Below are 20,418 nucleotides of genomic sequence, written 5' to 3'. Positions count from 1 at the left end.
ATGGAATGTGGCGCTTTTATTACTCAACGCTGATTAGGATGTGATTGATCAAGTGAACAATATGTGTTCTCTCAAATCTTAAATTCATATTCCGTCAGACGTGCATGGCTAGGAGCAGCGTGGCCATTTGATCCGGGTGTTATTTCAGGTACAACGCTCTACCCCCGCCCTCCATTGGAAAAACGTAAATTTGCTGACCTTCCAAGTCCCAAGATTTCATATGCACACTGCTGCAGAACTACGAGGGTTCGAGATTGGTGAGCACCAGCTATGCCCAGCTCTTATTTTAAACTTTCTAAGCCTATGCAAATTTGTATAACAGAGTCAACCTCGTATTATTGGTGGTGGTTTTTATTAATTAGAATGACACATTGACTGGGGATGCATCATCAACTGACAAAGCAACAGTGAAGAATATGTAGTATCTTGTAAAGATTGGTGAAAGGCTGTTGAAAGAACCAGTTTCTAGAGTGAACCTTGCTACCGGAATTTTGGAACCAGTTAAAAATAGAGGCACTAATGAACAAGCTCTCGTGGGGTGATTCTATTTGGATTCCATATGAATTTGTGTCGACATTGATTGATCGAGCATATAATTTGTTTTTGTTGCATTGGAGGGTCGTATAATTGTTATCAGAGGAGAGGACTAAGTCTTGAGAACTAATTGTTGAATTAAAAGTATGATAAAGAAACAAGGAGAAAGAATCAATCATTTCAAAAACAAAATAGAAGGCATCATGGATCAGAGACTACAAGAGCTGAAAAAACTTTCTGGAAAATTGATTAAAGAATTTCAAGCTAACACAGTGTCATACATATCGATGAAAAATCCATTGTTATTAAAGAGTTTCAAGATGTACCAAGTGAAAAAATTGCCACCCTTGTATCAGCATTCTTTTAACCCCGTCTACTTCTCAGATCCTCATGACTTGGAAAAAGAGATTGAAAAAAAGAAAAAAGAAAAGGGAAATCTAGTTCATTTATTCATATGACATTAAATTTAAGGATGATATCCAACAGCTTTGCCACATAGCAGAGCGTTAGAAGGATTGATGTATTCATAGGATAGACTCTTTTAGCATTCCCCACTATGGGATAAAATTGTTGCCGAAGATATATCTTTATATTGTCTTTCCCACTTAGTAGACCTCATGTTCTACTTCCGCACACCTGGTTGTCTGAACTCTGAAGACACCAATATTAGTAGCCTTATTTTGTATGGTTTTATTTATGGGTAGGAAGGATATGCAATTTTCAATCATGGTCAAGGCTGTGTAACATACATCACACACAAAAGTTGTATGATTGTATCCTCGGTGCTTTCAAACTTGGGTATAGGGGATCGGGGCATGGTCAATATCAGACCGTACCAAAATAATAGCAGGTAAAATATTAAATTGCATTTTTAGCTGTGCATGGTTCTAACTTGCATTCATATCTCTGAAAATTTATCGGAAAGAGTTGGTGCCTACTGCCTAAGAACTAATTTTTCCTGTCTTACTCGGTTAAAGATAATCTAAGATAAAGTCTCTAAATCAAATTCTTCAGTTTTAGAAGAATTGTCTAATTTTGATTTGAGTGACGGAATTTCCTCATTCGAGGTTTTGATTATCTGAGCGTATATATCACACAAAATAAATCAGAGATTTTCCAAGTAGAAGTAGTTGTACAATGTGTATCATATTCTTTTATAGGAAGTGCTTTTATTTGAAAGCATTTTGACCAAAACACGACCTAAAGCATGTTGCACTAATAATTCTGGCAGCCGGAAGTGGGATATACTCATCTCCCAAAATTTTAGCGTATGGTTTCTTCTGTTTTCCTGAATTTGATCTCATCCAAAAGTTTAATAATTCTACACAAAACTAACCGTAAAGGAATTCCATTAACAATTAGCTTGCATTGATCATCTAGCACAATCAGATCGATTTTGTAAATCATTACTGAGTTCTTCTTATTAATAGCTATGAGGTCCTTAATAAACTTAGAAGTAATCTATCCAATTACACTTACCTATTTGGTACTCTAATTATCTGTTAGAAAATTTTGGTCGGTTATAAATCAATCATCGTCGTTGTCGTCAGCAATTATTGTATTACTTCATTTCTGACTATTTCGTTCACTTTTTTTATTCGAATTTAAGGTTTAGTTGAATTGAATATTATAGCTTGGACTAGCCACTATCTGTCAAATGAAACTTGAGTACTCTTAGTATGTATACAACCTACTTTATTGGAGTTCAATAATTCACTACGCATATCTGTTAACCAAAATACTGTTGAAGGGTGAATCAGAGGCTTGATTTATGAAATAAGAGTTTAAATAGGCTGTAATTATGTTTAAGGTTTGTTTTACACCATTACAAGTTTAGTAAATTTGGCTAGTGCAGTGAACTGGGGAAATAAGTTTTTAAGTTTCGATTGATGAGATGAGGGAAAGAGGTTCGATTGAGGTTTAGGATAGTATAGTGAACTATTAGGAATAAGGATGTGTCGGCCAGCATAGTGAATCGAGGAAAGAAGTTTTTAGGTTTCAATTGATGAGATGAGGGAAAGAGGTTCGATTGATATTTAAGCTAGTGTAGCGAACTGCCAGGAATAAGGATGTGTCGGCCAGCATAGTGAACCGAGGAAAGAAATTTTTAGGCAATGATTGATGAAACGAGGGAAAGAGGTTCGATTGAAATTTGGGCATATTGCTTTTGCTATTATATTTTTGTTTAAATTTTCAATGACAAAATTTGTATCTTAAGTTTATATGGTTTAGTGGTTTGCATTTTAAATATTAAAATTTTGAGTTAGAGGTATTAGGTTCGAGTTGGTAGATTTACAAATTATAATAAATTTTTTTAACCTCCGATACTTTAGTGTCAGTGATTTCTGATGTTTAATTTACTGACACACTAGTATTAATAATTTATGATACTTGTTTGTCTACATATTTTTGGAATTAAGGAATAACTCCCATTTTTACCTCATCAAAATTCATAATTCCACTTATGTCCTTGATTAAAATATTGTAATATTATCATATAATTATTCTTATTCTTGTAATTGTTGTTAATAATGATGATGATGATGCTGATAATCGATAATGACAATCATTTTATTAACTTGAAATAATCAATAAAGTAAATACAATAATGGCAATACATCTTTAAATTCCTATAATTAAAATAAATAATTTACCCTGATTTTTATTTTTTATTTTATTCCAATATATCATATCCAATTATTAATTAGTAAATGCACCATAATTGACTTGCAGGCTATATTGATGTGATTGCTGGAACTAGCTCGGTCCGTTTGATAACTGCAATGTTATCGATGTTAACGGCTTCTGATAATCGTGGGCGTCCTCTTTACCAGGCAAACGATATTATTCCATTCCAACTCAAGCATGGTCCTAAAATATTTCCTCAATCGCAGTACGACACTTAATTGCTTGTAAACTTCTTCCATTGTATTTGCGGCACATTTTATATGTTACAGTTCGGTTTAATATTGTGGTAATTATGATAATTCACTATTTAGTGAAATTACTCAGAAAGTAAAGGGTTTAATGGGACCAGAATACGGTGCCCAAGTATCTGAAATATCAACTTCAAGAGATGCTGGGATCTCGAAGACTTCATGAAACCGTGACGCGTGTTGTTATTATACCTATGTTCGACGTCAAGTTGCTTCAGCCAATAAACTTTTTTCAACCTTTGATGCACGTGTATGTTCTCAAGATCACATGCGTTTCAATTTTAATTAATTGCTTGTTTAGAGCTAGCTTAATTACAATGCATTTAATATAACACAAGCTTAATACGTATTAATTCTTTTTCTTCCTTTCGATCAACGTATAATGCAGGCAAAATCAAATGCTTCAAAAGATGCTTTCCTATCAGATATAAGTACTGGTTCTTCTCCAGCTCCAACTTTTGTTCCGGGCTCCCGGCTCATAAATTTGAAACCAAAGATTCAGAAGGGAGTTACACAGAGTTTCATCTTGTTGATGGAGGGGTGGCAGCAAATAATCCTGCACGTAATTAACAAAAATTAGCTTGTTTGAGTTAAGTTGTCCTCAAATTTGAAGTTAATTTCCAAGCGGACTTGTTGTGATTTGATTTATGAGGCAGTGCTGACCAGGGGCAAGCCAGTTGGGTTGTCGGGATAAGCTCAACAATGTGGGAGGTGCCTGGTGATATCGCTAGTCTATCACTGGAAATTCAAAATTGAAGAAAAAAATACAACGCAGAAATAGCAACAAATTGGGGAATTCTGGGCTGGCTTTACTTGGAAGGCAATTCTCCATTGGTAGATTTGTTTAACTCTGCTGGAAGAGACATGATTCACCTTCCAATGTCCTTTTGACTTTTTCAGATCCATTGCGAGTGAAAACAACTACCTTCGCTTCCAGGTAAAATAAAAATCAATATAACCCTCAGTACATATGCCACATTTATCATAAGATCAGCCAGCCCTTTTTTGATAAATATTGAAGCAAGGGTCAAATGTTTCTAATTTCGATATCGATCAGTTATGCGTTATGTCACCTTAATCTTGAGTTTAGGACAATTCATTTAGTGGGGGTGCACCATCAACTGACAAAGCAATAGAGAAGGAAATGCAGGAACTTGTGAAGATCGGGGAAAGGCTCTTGAAGAAACCTGTTTCGAGGGTGAACAAAAATTCATGCCTGTGTCAGGAAAAGCCGGCCTTTTTCAGTCTGCTGATTCCTGATTGCAACCAGTTTACGCCATGAGAAGAATCATTAATTCAGGCCTTTGCTCCAATTCCATGATTCTTGCTCGTCTTGTCGACGAGCGGCTTCAACTCTTCAACAATAAACTTGTGCTAGTTTTATTTACAGGATGTCTGTGGACTCTGATCCGCATGAGTATACATAAATAAATATATGCGTAAAATATATGTTTGTAGACGGTGATAGAGAAAATAAATCAATAATTAAGGATTAATCGTTTCGTTTGTGCTGCTGTTTTACTGTTACGTGTAAAAGTTGACTTTTTCAAAGCCGTTGACCGATCGCATCAGCGTCCCAGGCTTCCACATCAGCATCAGTGAGATACTAAAAATCACAAACCAAGTAACACTAAGTAAACAACCTTCCCAAAGGCATCAAATCACTCGACACGTGGCACGTATATAACCTCCAATCCAAATTGTTTACCTCGCCTCGCCGCCTTCCTTGCTTCCAGTAGAAATTTCCTCTCAAAATGGAAAATCCTTGAAAATAAACAAGACCAAACCCGAGCACCCCCAAATGAAAAAACTAATTAAAATAATTTTGCCCACTTTCTCTAGGAAACTTTTCCGAGAAACAAACAACTGACAATAATGGAGTCGACGCCTGTGAACTGGGAAGCTCTGGACGCACTCATCCTCGAGTTCGCAAAATCTGAGAACTTAATCGAAGACTCAATTGTATCATCTCCACCATCTTCTCCGTCTTCTTCTTCCACGTCTTCGGTCTCTCTCTCCTCTTCGTCTTATCACTCGAGATTGATCATTCGACAGATCAGACGGTCGTTAGAATACGGTGACATTGACGCCGCGATTGATCTCCTCCGCGCTCACGCGCCTTTCATTCTCGATGATCACAGGCTTCTTTTCCGGTTACAGAAACAGGTAAGAGATAAAAATTATGAATGCAGTTTAATGTAATCAATCGAGAAATGAGGATGATTGTGACGTGCAAATTCCTGTTATTCACATATATTTTTCTTTTGTTTTGCTGAAGAAATTTATTGAACTTTTGAGAAGAGGAACTACAGAGGATAGAAAATCAGCGATCAATTGCTTGAGGACTGCTCTTGCACCCTGTGCTCTTGATGCTTATCCGGTAACTTACAGTGTTATTTTTATGCATTCTCAAGTTGTACCTTCTTAGGGAGATGATACTTGCTTTTTGTAGATAATGGCACATGGTTAGATTTATTTTTATGGTATTACTTAATTTTACACTGATTAGAAATACTTCAAGAGGCTTTTGCAGTGATGTATTTGAAATTAGCATGCCTATTGCCTAGTTGACATTATGATGCTGTCATGAGCTTTGTTGTCCTTTTTAGGGTTCTTAGTTTCTTACTCTGTTTTATGTTTCTTGATGGACACAAAGATTACATGATTTGCAAATTTGACATACAATTAGTCTACAGGGCCTGTTCAAAGGACAAGGAGATTTGAGGCCTTAGACAAAAGCTTTTTAATTGGTTATTTATTTATTTATTATAGTTAACACTTTTACAGTAAATAAAAATAAGAAGAAAACAAGTATGATCCCTTATTCTCGATAGAAAAAGAAGCTGTGGTAATTAAAAAAAAGGGACAGTGACATTAGTTAATGGATTGTGGTTTCAATGTTTAAAATGTTCTCGAACCATGTATGGAGAGAATTTAGTAATTAAATTAGTAAGGAAAAATCAGGGATGTATTAAAGGTATTACAAAAAAAAAAAAAAATTGAAGTCAATAGCTGTGAACAATTAGGAAAAGTTCAATTAACTATATATGGAATTGAAGAAAAAGTTATTGATAACAAAAGAAAATTACTGAAATTATTAGTAATTCAATAAAACTTATTAAGAGCCCTTAAAATATGCTCGTCTTTTTATAATTCTTAATTTTTTTAGGTACACCAGTAAAATAAAATTTAGAGGAGGCTTATGTGAAAATGAGGCAATTGCTTCACTCGCCTAGCCCTAGAGCCAGCACCTCTATTAGTCCAGTGTTTAATGTATCGGCCTATTGAATCAGCTTCTATATTCCTAATTCTATAACATCAACATTTGAACACAATCAAAACCAACTAGGCTGTCCATTTTCCTTTTTCAGGAAAATCTTCTTAGAATCTGTCATGCATCTCTTTCACAAAGCTAATATAAATAAATAATATTGATATATTGTTCTTGAAAAACATATATTTGTGGTGGAATGTATTCTCCATATGTTGATTTCACAATCACAATGGGGTTACTTTTCTTGCGTTGCCATGTTATTAAATTTCAAATTAGTTATCATTGATTTGGTGCTTGCCTTTTTCTTTTCATCCCTTCATCCTTGACCTTTTGGTTTTAACGAATTCTTTTTAGCATTTTCTCTTTTCAGAAAATTGCTTTCTGACAGATGTTTGTATCTATGTTTAAGGAAGCATATGAAGAATTCAAGCATGTCCTTCTCACCTTTATATATGATAAAGATGATCCGACTTCTCCGGTCGCAATTGAGGTGGGTTGTAACTTATTGGTCTCTGTAAATGCTAACTTAATGAAGTCTTTCTTCTTTTCCCTATTCTCATCTGTCAGAGGGAAAAAGGTTCTTACACCTGTTCATCCTTGAACCACTGGTATTCTTTACCTATTCTATAGTTCCTGATATATATGCATTGTAAGTGGTAAGAAATTATGAATTCTCATTACTCTCCCACAATTCAAAACTGATAACAGGAACTTAGATATAGTTTTTTCGTGAAGCAAGTTGTCCATTGTTAAATATAGGCTTTCATAATGCATCTGCTTTATGCAGCCCCTATATATATATATAGGTTGAGCAGGGGTATGGAGCAGCTGCATCCCACTAAGACTAAGACCAAGTGCAATATCCTGCTAATGCTCGATTAAGTTGCTGTGAATGCAATAAGACTACGAGCTTTATTTGATTAGAATTTCTAGCTTTGTTGAATATTTAGTATTGCTCTTTTTCTTTTTTCTTCTTTCTTCTATGATATGTCTTCTTTCTCTGTTTATAGTTTTATCTTGTCTTTATTGGATGGGTAGTGTTTTTAAGAGCAAGCTAGCAACTGAGTTCTGGTTCTGCTGTTAATTCAGTTAAATTCTACTCCGGTATTGTCAACTATTCATACCTGCATGCTGAAATATTGTTGTTTGAGTAGCCATTAACCTAAGGCATCTGGTTTTATGTGCTGTATCTGTTTCAGTGGGCTGAAAGGCGGAGGTTTGAAATTGCTGGATTGATGTCCTCTGTCTTAAGGGCTCATTTACATGCATACGATCCAGTTTTTGCTATGACTCTCAGATATTTAATCAGGTAATCACTCTTGATATACTCTTGTTGATGATTATGATGTGTTTAAGTCATTTTGATTATTCTTTAAATTTCTCCCTATTCTACAGCATACACAAAGAATTTTGCTTTCATCAAGGAGTTCCGTCACCCATTTCAGATCTTACTGATAGGTTGCTGCTTGAGGAACGTGACCCCCCTGCAACACCTCAAGAGTCTCTGTATGAAGCACCTCCTTTTGATGAGGTGGGTTTTTAGAATTCCGTTCTAACTATTTTAAGATGTTTCAACTTCTGGAGGTATTGTCTTGGATGTACAGCTTTACCGCTTTGCTTTATGTTGGCATCTGGTAATTGAGAACAATTTTACACTGCTCAGAGCTTGTGTGTGTGTTTATTTATTTATTTTTTCATGTTTACTTTTGGAAAATAGGTTGACATACAAGCCCTTGCACATGCTGTAAAGATTACAAGACAAGGAGCAGTTGACAGCTTGAGATTTGCCCGGGGTGATCTATTTCAGGCTTTTCAGGTTATTAAATATTTGTTAATTTACTACATCTAAGACCTTTTTTTATGAGTTTGCGTTATTTCTTTAACTTGTATCCATCTTCCCATACCACGAGAATATGGTTATAGTTTCCGTACTCACAGGTAACTAGTAGCCTGGTGTGTACTTAATATATGTTATAGCCTGTGAAAATGGTTAGAGATGACCATTGGGCCGTGCCGGAACGGCAGCTAAATTTGAGGCCTGACACAACCAGGAGCATGGCACACGTGAGCTGTGGGGCCACAATTTTTTTTCCTTGAATAAGCCTCAATTTTTATTTAAATTTATCAGTTTATTTATTTATTTTATTTGTTTTATTTGTTTTATTTATTTATTTATTTTTGGTACTTGGTAGAAGTGTAGAACTCAAGACTCCTAGAAAACTAGTTGTCCGTATCCACTAGGCTAAGCAAATTTAATTGTCAAGAATCATAATGAAAATATATAAAGACTAAACTAAACTATAATGCTTTTAAATTAATTTATTAATTTGAAACATATAAATTGCTTTTAATGGAACAAATAAAAAATTAAAAACATACTATAACCTTAATAAGAGTAGAAAAACAACAAATCTTTCATTAATAATGCAAATTTAAATCTATTTTGATAGCATGATTTATAGTTTTAGAAATATAAAACACTAACTAGTTATACAAATCCAATTTAAATTACTGAAACAATAATTAGGATGACGATGTAGGTGTCCTGTACCATGCTTCAAAATTTGCAAAATGATACAAATGTTGATGATGAAGACAATGATGATGTCATGATGTTCATGTTGAAGTTGATGATGACGACAGTAATGACATTGACGATTAAAATTTAGGAATGCTTTTAGTGAATAAAATTGTTGTAATATGCAAATGATAGATAGTTCAGTCATTAGTGGTGCCAACCTAGTTAAGATGTGCTGTAAACTATAGTAATGCAAATTATGCCATATTTCATTTTATTTGTAATTTGTAGCTTTTCATTTCATAAAAATAAATTTTATTTTATTTATCTTTCAAATAATGTTATTTCTAATTCAATTGAGTAATATTTGTAGTTATTCTTTAAAAATTAAATTATCAATAATGATTCAAATCATTCAGTTAAATTTAAATTAACTCAGTTAATAGATGTATTGGTTTGAGATTAGAAATTTAGAATACAAAGCAAAATTTCAAATTTAAGTTTTAAAATTTGAACTTTAAATTGTTAAATTTGTATTTCATCCTATAACAAAACAAAATAAGAAATTAACAAAAAAATATTTCAAAAATATTGAAGTGGGCACATGGGCTCTTAATGGGCTTGTGCTTCTGTCATGCCTGACCATGGCATGGCTCATGGGCCAAAATGCTTGGCTTGGCACAGCCCATTGGTGGGTTATCCTGTGTTGATGTGCCGTAGGAACATGGGCCGTACCCGTGGGCTGGCACAGCCCCTTGCTCATCTCTAAAATTAGTTAACATGACTTATGTAATATGTATTATTTAAAATGTGAGAGCGTGTTTGGTTCTCTATTGTGCTCATTCTTCTTCTATCAATATTCCGCTACATTTGAGGGGATAATCTATATCCACATTGTCAAATTTACTCTTAGTAAGAAAGTGTGCAAAGGAAAGAAGTTTTGTTTCTTGTTCCCCATCACCTGAAACATTTTTTAGACATTGGTCGGATTAATCATTTAGATCTTGTCTCTTTATCCATGTACTTATTCCTGTAATTTTGTTTTTTGGAATTGGAGGCCTTTATGGTGTCTGAGCAGGAGTTTAAGCTTTTTTGAATGTTTTTAAGAAGAATATTTCCGATCAACCATTTCCAACTCATGAATTTTTAGTGTGAGGTTTCTGCAAGTATAAATACCCTTGCTTTTGCATTACAATATTAAAACATATGATGCAGTGGCCTTCATTGTTGCAATAAATGGTTGTTGTATCTTATGATTAAGCACTCAACCTCAAGAGGAATCTTCAATGGGATCTTCATAAACATCTTTCCATATACCCTAACCTAATTTGCCAGGTCGTTCCAAAATTCATTTGTATCTATAGAACTGCATATCCCTTTTTGCATTTGTTCTTTCCACATTTGAAAGGATGAAATTCCAAGAGTATAACAGAATAATTGCTGATTCATCCTTTTCAATTGAAAATGCAGTTGGTAATCTTTATGAACTTGTATCACTTTGACAGTTACTTAAAACTGGTGCTTTAACAAAGAGTCAATTTCTCATGAGGAAGCCCTCTCTTTATTAAAGTGAGGAACAAGGTAAAAGACTAGAAAAACACACATTCCAATGCAGTGTTTTTTGTCCGTTAGTGCATTGGAATTTTCTTTTTTAAATTTGTTAGGCCACAAGTGCGTTTCACATATGCAAGGCGCAAGGGTAATTCTGGAAATACCCATCGTGGCTGACGTGGCATTAAGTAGTATAGAGAGGAGTTTGTTATGCATTTCTGTTAGTAATAAGTTGATGGTTTTCGGTTTTGATAATTAGAGTTTTTCTGTTATTCTATTTTGGCGTAGAAGTGAGGAGGTTATATGGGAGGAGCTGGTTTTTTGGGGAGGGGATCCAGAGAATTATTTTGTAGTGAGCTTGCTCATTTTGGGAGAGATACCAAGCCTCTCGAATGCTTGGGTGTTTTGGGTTTATTTCTGTTGATAAATACAAGTTTTCCTACTTCCAACAACACTCTGCTCTCTACTGGGTTGTTTATTTAACCATTTCAGTTCTGGGCTTATCAAAATTTTTGGGCCTTTTAGCTTGACCTTCACTTCATTAATGAGGTCTTCCTCATTAGAGGGCTCATTTGACCAATTAACTATCTTAGTGCAATTCCAAACAACTAAAGATGGGCTTCTTGAGGGACTTGTTTTATACTTCATTTTATCAACTTGAGTTGGCTGGAATACACTTTGTATCCAATTTTAACTGATATGTGTTTTTATTGCAGAATGAGTTATGTCAAATGAGATTAGATGTTTCTATGCTCGATGAGCTTGTTCGTGAGTATTGTGTTTACAGGGGCATTGTTGATTCTGGCCTTTCAACCCCTTCTGGTAAAACCCATATTTGTTATCTGATTCCAATTTTATCAAAATTATTTTTTATCTAATTTTGATGAATTCTTTTAATGCACATCAGGAACGCAAACCATTTCCATACCTATAAAAGTCGATAAACCAGTGTCTGGGTGTTGTTCATCTAGGAACTGCTCACTTGAAATGGATTGTAGCATCAGTAAAAATTCGGATGGTGAAACCTCTGTCAGCAATACTATTATGGATGGTTCTCCTGAAAATAATACTGATGTGATTAGCATTCAAGGAGCTGATGTTGAATTACGATTCACTGGTGGGCCAACTGGCAGTAATGAAGATTGTAGCACGAGCGGATCACATCAACCTGAAAGTTCAAGGGTTCTGAGAAGCAGAAGCCATGGAAGTGGAGAAAGGAATAAACGCAAGAGGTGGAGGGAAAGGCAAGATGACTTCTGTTATAATCCTGAAATTTCTCTTGGTGGATGCAATAAGCGAGAGCTTAACTCTTCTACACTGATTCCTAGCACAATAATGTCAATGGAGCAACAGGTAATTGGTTGGAAATTTTTGCTTTGATTTTGATAAATTCATTATTAAATGACATTATTTTGCAGGGCCAGGAAAAAAATTTCACTTCGGATGTTAATTGTATGCAGGAAAATTATGAGATTGTGCTGGGGATGAAGGAGCTAGCCGGTAAAGGAATGGCTGCAGAAGCTGTTGAAGAAATTAATGCAATGGATGCAGACTTTTTTGTACAAAATCCGATGTTGTTATTCCAACTTAAGCAGGTAAGACAATCCTGCTTTGTCAATGGCTTCGTCAGGAAACATTGAGGATACATGGTGTCTCACTATATGAATGGATGTCGAATTCTCACCCTTTTGTTTGTTGGTGATAGGTAGAATTCCTCAAGCTGGTTAGCTGCGGTGATCATTTGGGTGCTCTACGGGTTGCATGTGCCCATTTAGGTCCTTTAGCAGCTAGTCATCCTGCCCTGCTGAAGCCATTGAAAGAAACTTTACTGGCATTGCTCCAACCTAACGAGGATGTACTTGTAAAGGGCTTCCCTCTACATACTCTTGCAACTTCACTCCAGGTATGGTATAATTCACTGATATAGTTGAACGGGTATTTCTTTCTTAACTTTTCTCACTTTCTTTTGCTTGGTCATGAAGCTCTTTTTTGATAGTTTGTTTGGCTGCTCTTATTTTATAATCCTGATGCTGCCTCTTTTAGTTTATACAAAAATTAAATCTTGGTGTGTTATTATTGGATGCTTGTGTTTCGGATGTATCTATCAATTGAAGACAATATCGTGTCTAGTATCTGTATTTGTTGACGAGTAATTTACCTGAAGACAGCTCCTGATGTTACTTTTTACCTTCATCATACTTTCCAAAGTAATGAAGTATAATAGCATGTGCAGTAGCTTTTAACTCATTCGAAATTACCTATAGGTAAAAGATGATATAATTTCAAGACTGCAGATACGTTATACCCTCTGCTTGATCATGAGCACATCCCTTATCATTGGGGAATCTACATTCCCTGCAACTGTTGAGTCTATGTTGTTACAATTTGTGCACCTACTGGAAAACGACACGGGCCCCATGTTTATAGACAGTTCAGATTCTCTATAATGCCTGCAACAATGGTAGTGGGTATGATCACATTTATACAACTCTGTCTTAAGGATCTGTCATTTCAATCAAGCAGGGGTCTCGGAGAAAGACCCGCTCGGATGTGTTCTTGTGTTTCATTGAGTGGGAAGAAGAAGGCAAGGTGCTAAAGGGACTTCTACCAATCTTAAACAAAGGGCTAGAACCCTCGCCAGATAGGCTATGATATTACTTTTCTTAGGTGTATTTCATGTCTGATTATGTTTAAGAATGAAAAAAAACGTATTGAAGGTATAAAGGATAATTCTACATGTAGTGGTTCTGGAAGTTAAGTTTTTCTTTTGTAGTTTATCTATAAGCAGAAGTTGTCCTTGCTCATTTTGGAAGTAAGTGATAACTGTACATCTTTGCTTTTATACTTGACCTATGTTTGTAAGTTAATCTTTTATCTGAATTGGTGATGATCTATTATTAAAAGGTTCCTTTTAATCAAATGAAATATAAGCTCTTGGTTTTACCCTTGACAGGTTGCAATTGGAAGGAGGCTTGGAATTGAAGAACCTCAGCTTATGAAAATTTTGAGAGCAACCCTTCACACACACAATGAGTGGTTTAAACTTCAAATGTGTAAAGATCGCTTTGAAAGTCTCCTGAGGATTGATCTATTGAAGGAAGTTTATACTCCTTTTCTTGCCACAGTTGCCATGTCGAAGTCACATGCAGATAGTTGCACCCAGGGATCTTCCCAAATCACAATATCGTCAAATGCCAGGGTTTCAGAAGATGGTAGCAGTCCAAATCAAGTGTCATCGGCAGATTTTGTCTGTGATGAAAATGCAATACTCAAAGTCATGGTGAGTTGATTATGTGCCTTGTTATTTCATTGTCAAGTAAATTTCTCTTGTTATATCACATGCTCTTCATTTTATCATGCTTTATGATAGAACAGTGATGTAAAATTTGTATTGCTGTCCTCTATTGGATGGATTCTTTCTTGGATCATGAGCTTCCAATTTTACTAGGCAAAGTAGGCCAAGATCCTATTGTGGTAAATTTTACTTGGGATATAAATATATTTTTTTAGTCCAAAGATTATGGGCATTGACTGATGGTTGCTATCAGAGCTGCAATTCCGAAACTTTACTTGACTGATGTTTTTTTATCATAGTATGCAGCAGTAAGGGAACAAGTAATTTATTGCATTTTCTAATGATGCAGGAATTTCTTGCTTTGCCGAGGGCTGATGCCATCCACCTTCTTGCACAATATAATGGGAATGCTGAGACCGTCATTCAGCAAATATTTGCATAGTTTAAATTGTCAAAAGAGTTTAGGGAAATTTCTATTTGTTTATTTATTTGAAAAATACTATGTTATTCAATTTGTGCCATAGAGTTCTATACAGTATACAGTTCCCTACTTGCAAGGGGAACCAAGTCCTTGTACCATCTCCTGTATAACATTGTCTATTAGACACTATTCCTTGTACATTGCATGAGAGTCGGACAATAAAAGAAGAAAAGAAGCTTTCGTTAATTAGAAGGAAAATTATTTTGATTGATTCAAGTGTGTTAAATTGGCTTCTATTTTAGTTTTCGCGAAGCTATTTGCAGAATCATTATTTATTTATATCATACTTTGAAGACAGGCCCACATGATTAATCGGAGTACAATTTTTCCATTTCCAGCTCAAGCAAGTGGTGATGATGATTTGTACTGCCGACAATGTTATTGCTGCGTTTCTACCATCCTGGCCATGATTGTTTGCAATCAGACTTTTTAATTCTGGTGTGCGCAACCATTCAAGAGGTAGATTATTCTAGGTCTAGGACATCACCAATTATTTGCAGAATAAAGTTTGTAAATCAGAAGATGGTGATGTTACGGCTCAGAGAAAATCTAGAAAAAGAAAGTTGGTCTTGCAGTGGCAACTTGCAAAGAATCGGGCATCTTTTATTGCTAATTATTTCGGACAAACCAACGTTACAAATGATGTTTATGGCACATGGAAATTGACAAATTGATTTTACACTCCGGTTCTGATTTTACTTCTTTCAGTGCGGAGACTTTGATTCACGGAGCTTCCTTTCATCGGAGAGCATTTTCGCGAATCTGCATACATTGAACAGAAATTACGATTAAGTAATGAATTAACTCATGGCCCTACTAAATGGAGACTATTTTCATAAATTTCATTTGCGGTTTAGGGAGAGCGGAATATATATATATATATGTATATATTGGATGAGATGAGACTGCTCTTATTATGTCGACACTGGGTTGAATATTCAAAATTATGTAAAGAATATTAAAACGATAGCATTCATATAAAATAATGATGAAGGTACCGTTTGAGTGCTTCTTCGTTGGTGCCAGCACTCCCATTTTCAATAGGTTCATACAAACCCGCGTCCAAATTTATGCGGGAAACTGGTTTTTTCAACAATGTCTCGCCAGCTCTAACAAGGTTTTCAAAATTCTCCTTTGTAGTTAGATCAATCGAAGTCACGTCTCCTTGTAGCGTGTCATCCTGGTTTATTCATTGCATTAACTTGCAAGAAAAACAGTACTAATATAATATAATATTATATACTATTATATATAACAAATAGGTATGTTGGTGGAATTGCATCGGAGAGATTATCTATTCTATTTCTTCAGCTGACTGATAATTCTTGAAATTTATTAATCTAAATTGTTCACAGAGAAGGAGAGATGACCAAGTGGGGACGACTTAAATTTTATTCCAAAGCTTAAGCTGAGCCATTCTACTTTAGTTCTGATGTCACTGCTAGTTTTTGTCTCGTTAAAATTTTTTTATTCCAAACCTCTAATTAAAAAATTAATTAGAGGTTGTGAATTATGATTGTGGTATATGAGGGTTTTTATTTGTTTGTTTTTTCTTTTTCCTTTTTCAGACTTACATCTTAAATAGCTAAATATAGACTTGGAAACCTGTCCCATATTCACTAAACTCCACTTAGAATAAGACAGTAATCTTGTCTTAAAACTTGAAGGAAGCCATGCATAACGGAGGAAAAACAAACTTAAGGATGCAAAAAACCAAAAAACGTTAGCCTGCCCGCCTGCCTGCGGGGCCAAAACATGAATTTCATCTAGAAAAGGAGTATATTTCATGGAAGTCTATTATCTTTTCTGAAATTTGTTCTGACCTCGGTAATTATAGTTCGGGGGGGAGTTCATGGATTAACTTATATTCAAAAACTATTTTTATAAGTTGAGAGTTACACAAATTTATTTAAAAACTATTCTTTAACAGATTCGAGATTAATTATCTCCTTAAAGATAGATTCAACCCGGCCATCACAGAGAAAAGGACAAGAGGAAGAATAATGGAAAAGAGCTCACCTCAATCCTGAGATAATTATCCTCCGATTGAAGGGCTTGAAAAACCACAGAGATGTGATAATCAACCATATCTCCAATTGCTCGACCATAACAATCCAGTAACGGTGTATCTCCATTGTCATACAGCCAACTTATAATTCCCCATTTGGAAGCCATTTTTGCGTTGTATTTGTGTTCGCTCTTTTTTGAGCCAGTCCCTATGGAGATCACAAGGAAACGAGTATAATCCAAGGGATTGATTGGACAGAAATCTGGGTTCTTCAGTATATGCTTGGTCATCTCGGAAATGGCTACCAAAGTCTGCATCATATCACACAGAGTTCACGCGCACAGATTGTTAATCAGTTTAATATGCTCTCAATTACTTCACTGGTCGTGATTTTTCTTTTAAAACCAGAAAGAAAAGATACCGGATTGTTTGCAGCCACACCACCGTCAATGAGATTGAACTCTTTCAAAGTTCCATGTTCATCTGGGTTCTTAAAATAGTGGGCAGGAAAGTAAGTTGGCGCTGCGGAGGTGCCAATGGCTATGTCTGCTAATTGAGCATCCAAATCAGGACTTGCTGCTACCTGAATGTACATGACAAATTCATGAATTAATTAATCCCGAATTACTTTGTCTGGAGCTAAATTGTATCCATGCTAGCAAATTAAATAACCTGAAATGAGGAGAAGATAGTAGGTTGAAGTTTCTTGATGTCAAAAGTTGGAATAGCAACGTTTGTCAAGGTTTGATGCAACTTTGTGTCCTTTAAATTCTCCTTTATCACCTTGTGAAGGTACTTCCCGTCATATTTGGTTCCCATTAGAGCTCTCACTAGATTTACAACCGAATTAGCTAGTATACCCCTGTGTATATTTTATAATTAGGAGGGAAAAAAATCAAAATTATGCATGCATATATGGAAGCCAGCTTTTGCTTATTGACTAATTAATTCTCAAGCATTGTTACCTTAATTGTGGGAAAATTTTGGGACCGTGCCTAATGTAGAATGGTACTATATCCTTGGCAGCGTACATGGGACGATTTTGCTCACTTGGTGCTGTTAACATAGCTGTTATAAGACCACCTGTACTTGTTCCTGCGATCACATCAAAGTAATCGGCAAGTCTTGCATCCTGACCGTCAAGTTCCTATATATAGTTGTAGTACTACTGTTAGAACCATGCATTATGCATATCTTGGTGTGAACATTAACGAAAATATTTTCTTCGGAATTAATTAATTATTGTTACCTGAAGTTGAGATTCAAGGCAAGCAAGAATGACACCTGGAATGATTCCTCGAATTCCTCCACCATCAATACTAAGAATTGTAATTAGATTTGCATATGTTGGAGGTTGATTAGCAGGAAATGCTCTGTTCTCCATTTGGATCAACTATTGGTGCAAGAAGTTGTACAAAATATTAATAAGTACAAAATAAGCTAGCTTAGAAAATTAACAAAATACAATGAGATGATATCTATAGAATATTGTCGCTTATACCGTTGATCAATGCTGTAATGAGCATATATCTATATATACACACGCACGCACGGGGCCGGGGGGGGGGGGGGGGGGTGGGGTGGGCGGGCGGGCGTTGTGGGGGTTAGCTTTGGACGTTGGATCGAAGTCTTGTTTGCTTTAAAGTAGTAATGACTTTTTAAGGTGTGGGACCAAATTGCAAATTGTAAATCCTTCAAAACGTTTTCTTGTTCATCCACACTATCTCATCAACTAAGCCAGTTGTTATTTCGGAAAGTCAGAAACAGCAACCTAAGAACTTAAAACTTATCAAAATTAATCAAGCTTTAGTTGAAATTAAGCAATACTGTATATATGTATATGATGTTTCTCTTAGAAGAAAACTTGATCATCCGAAATTTCTCGTAAGAAGTTCTTATTTTTTCATCGTCCGTGCTTGATGATATGGTCAAAGTATATATTTGAATATAAGAATTAGAAAGAAAAAAAAAATATTTTTGCAAGCTTAGAATGAAAATGTTGGATCCTTAATCTAACGTTGGGTTTATGTATGAATAATTATGTGATGCGAAATGTCATATAAGATTAAACCTAATTAAAAGTGATTTATTAAGGTTTTCAGTAATTTGAGTTTTAATGTATTTAATAGGGTGTGAGTTTTTAATGTGTAAAGATTTATGGATAATTTCTATATTCATGAAAGACTAAAAATAGAAGTAAAAAAAGATAACAAGGAAGATATCCATACAAGTGATTATGAACCCCATATCACACATTTATATTCTATTCTTTTATGACATCTCACCATCAAAGACAGTGTAAAAAGAAAGTTAAAGAATTCTCCAAGAAACATATTGATCTGGAAGGCAAGTCATACAGCTCTAGAGAGTAATTGGTTGTTACAGATTCAAATACATTTTTGTGCATATTTGATTATTAATTTTTGGTGATAAAATATAAATGTTCCTAAAACTTAAGCAATAGTTTTCACTGAAAATTATTTTTAAAAGAACTATTAATTATATTTTACACGTTGCCATATAGTTATATATGGTCATGGATGAATCCTAATTATTCTCTATTTTAAGTGTCATCAAGTAGAGTGCGATGATTCGATTCTTTTTAATGTGTACTCTATTTTTCAGTATGCACATGCATCAAAGTACAAAAGGGTACCAGATATATAATTCAATTTTATGATCTGATAACTATATATGTATATACGTGTGCTGGAGTGGACATATTAGCTCAATGAACATGAATCATGGCACGACCAGCTGTATCTATTAAAGCATATATATCTCTTGGCAAGTTTAACAAGCAAAAGTGTTGAGAACAAATTAGATAATTAGTGTATGATGAGATCATAGAAACCTGTAAAGTTCGATTATGTGTCACATCTCTTGTGTTGCATTTCCCCATCACTGAACCACGCCATGCGTGCGCATGAGGAGTAATCAAAATTTGATATTCAACTTTGGTTATATTCCTCAAAGTCCAAACTAGTACTGTTTATTAATTCGTGAAATGTGTTAAAACTAATTAACTCCTTGTCTAAATCAAAAACAACAAAATCTTTGAATTATATATATACACGTGCACACCTCTAGCACGCTTTCCATTATTCTTATGTCATCCTCTCAGATGAGATCTGCTAGCTGCTAGCTAATTTCAATAGTCGTGGAGCTGCCCTCATTAATCAACCAATTCCATTCGGCCACGTGGGAAATCTTAAACTTGTGATCATTTCTAACTACTGATCAGAAGCAGCTTCGCTGTACTTAGTTCATTGTTAAGTGAAAATCAAACGTAACAAAGCCTAATAAATCAACTTAGGCGGCACTTTCGTTTTCTTAATTTGCGTAATTTTTCAAATGTAAATTGTCAGCTCTGAGCTAACTTTCCTCTCTAAAAGTCAAATTTATTTCCTGATAGAACTGGTATACTTAAAAGGTCTCATCAATATAGAATGCATACACAAGCCGAAGGAGATTACAAACTAAACTTTCGCTCAAAAGGGAATTGATGGCACATGATTATAATACACACACACACACACAACTGGGCAATCTTCTCTCTGTCTGATGCTCAAGTTTGGATTAGGTAGGGAGGAGATTTGGAAGCGATCAACACGAAATGGTGACATAATTATATACTTGTATAAAATAAAATGGAGAGAATTCATAACTAAATTAAAAATATATATATGCATTCCCCTTTCTTGTCATTCAATTTTGACTTATCAAAATGAATTAAATCCGATTGACTGACCATTCATTTATAATACCTTAATTAAATTTTAGTTTTTATATCAATCTTCAATTGTCCACAAGGAATTGTA

General features: G+C 34.9%; 2 protein-coding genes and 1 pseudogene across 2 annotated transcripts; 2 read left to right on the top strand and 1 right to left on the bottom strand.

The window, feature by feature from the left end:
- Nucleotides 1–2,648: 2,648 nt before the first annotated feature.
- Nucleotides 2,649–4,752, top strand: LOC112096754 (annotated as a pseudogene).
- Nucleotides 4,753–5,196: 444 nt separating this feature from the next.
- LOC18036605 lies at nucleotides 5,197–14,775 on the top strand. Its single transcript, XM_006425798.2, has 12 exons — nucleotides 5,197–5,636; nucleotides 5,749–5,850; nucleotides 7,154–7,234; nucleotides 7,944–8,053; nucleotides 8,140–8,275; nucleotides 8,462–8,560; nucleotides 11,530–11,635; nucleotides 11,721–12,166; nucleotides 12,274–12,408; nucleotides 12,519–12,716; nucleotides 13,767–14,093; nucleotides 14,458–14,775. The coding sequence occupies exons 1-12, from the start codon at nucleotides 5,346–5,348 to the stop codon at nucleotides 14,548–14,550; spliced, it is 2,124 nt and encodes a 707-aa protein (XP_006425861.1). The 5' UTR covers nucleotides 5,197–5,345; the 3' UTR covers nucleotides 14,551–14,775.
- A 176-nt stretch (nucleotides 14,776–14,951) lies between these two features.
- Nucleotides 14,952–17,981, bottom strand: LOC18036603 (patatin-like protein 3). The gene is made up of 7 exons (XM_024180804.1): nucleotides 17,847–17,981; nucleotides 17,563–17,744; nucleotides 17,270–17,459; nucleotides 17,019–17,180; nucleotides 16,609–16,908; nucleotides 15,588–15,769; nucleotides 14,952–15,351 (listed from the first exon to the last, which is right to left on the bottom strand). Exons 1-7 carry the CDS (start codon nucleotides 17,979–17,981, stop codon nucleotides 15,294–15,296), a joined length of 1,209 nt encoding a protein of 402 aa, XP_024036572.1. The 3' UTR covers nucleotides 14,952–15,293.
- Nucleotides 17,982–20,418: the final 2,437 nt, after the last annotated feature.

Source organism: Citrus clementina, unplaced genomic scaffold (genome assembly GCF_000493195.1).
Source record: "Citrus clementina cultivar Clemenules unplaced genomic scaffold, Citrus_clementina_v1.0 scaffold_7, whole genome shotgun sequence".
In the NCBI taxonomy this organism is placed as follows: domain Eukaryota; kingdom Viridiplantae; phylum Streptophyta; class Magnoliopsida; order Sapindales; family Rutaceae; genus Citrus; species Citrus x clementina.
This window is presented reverse-complemented; position numbering and strand designations above follow the sequence as displayed.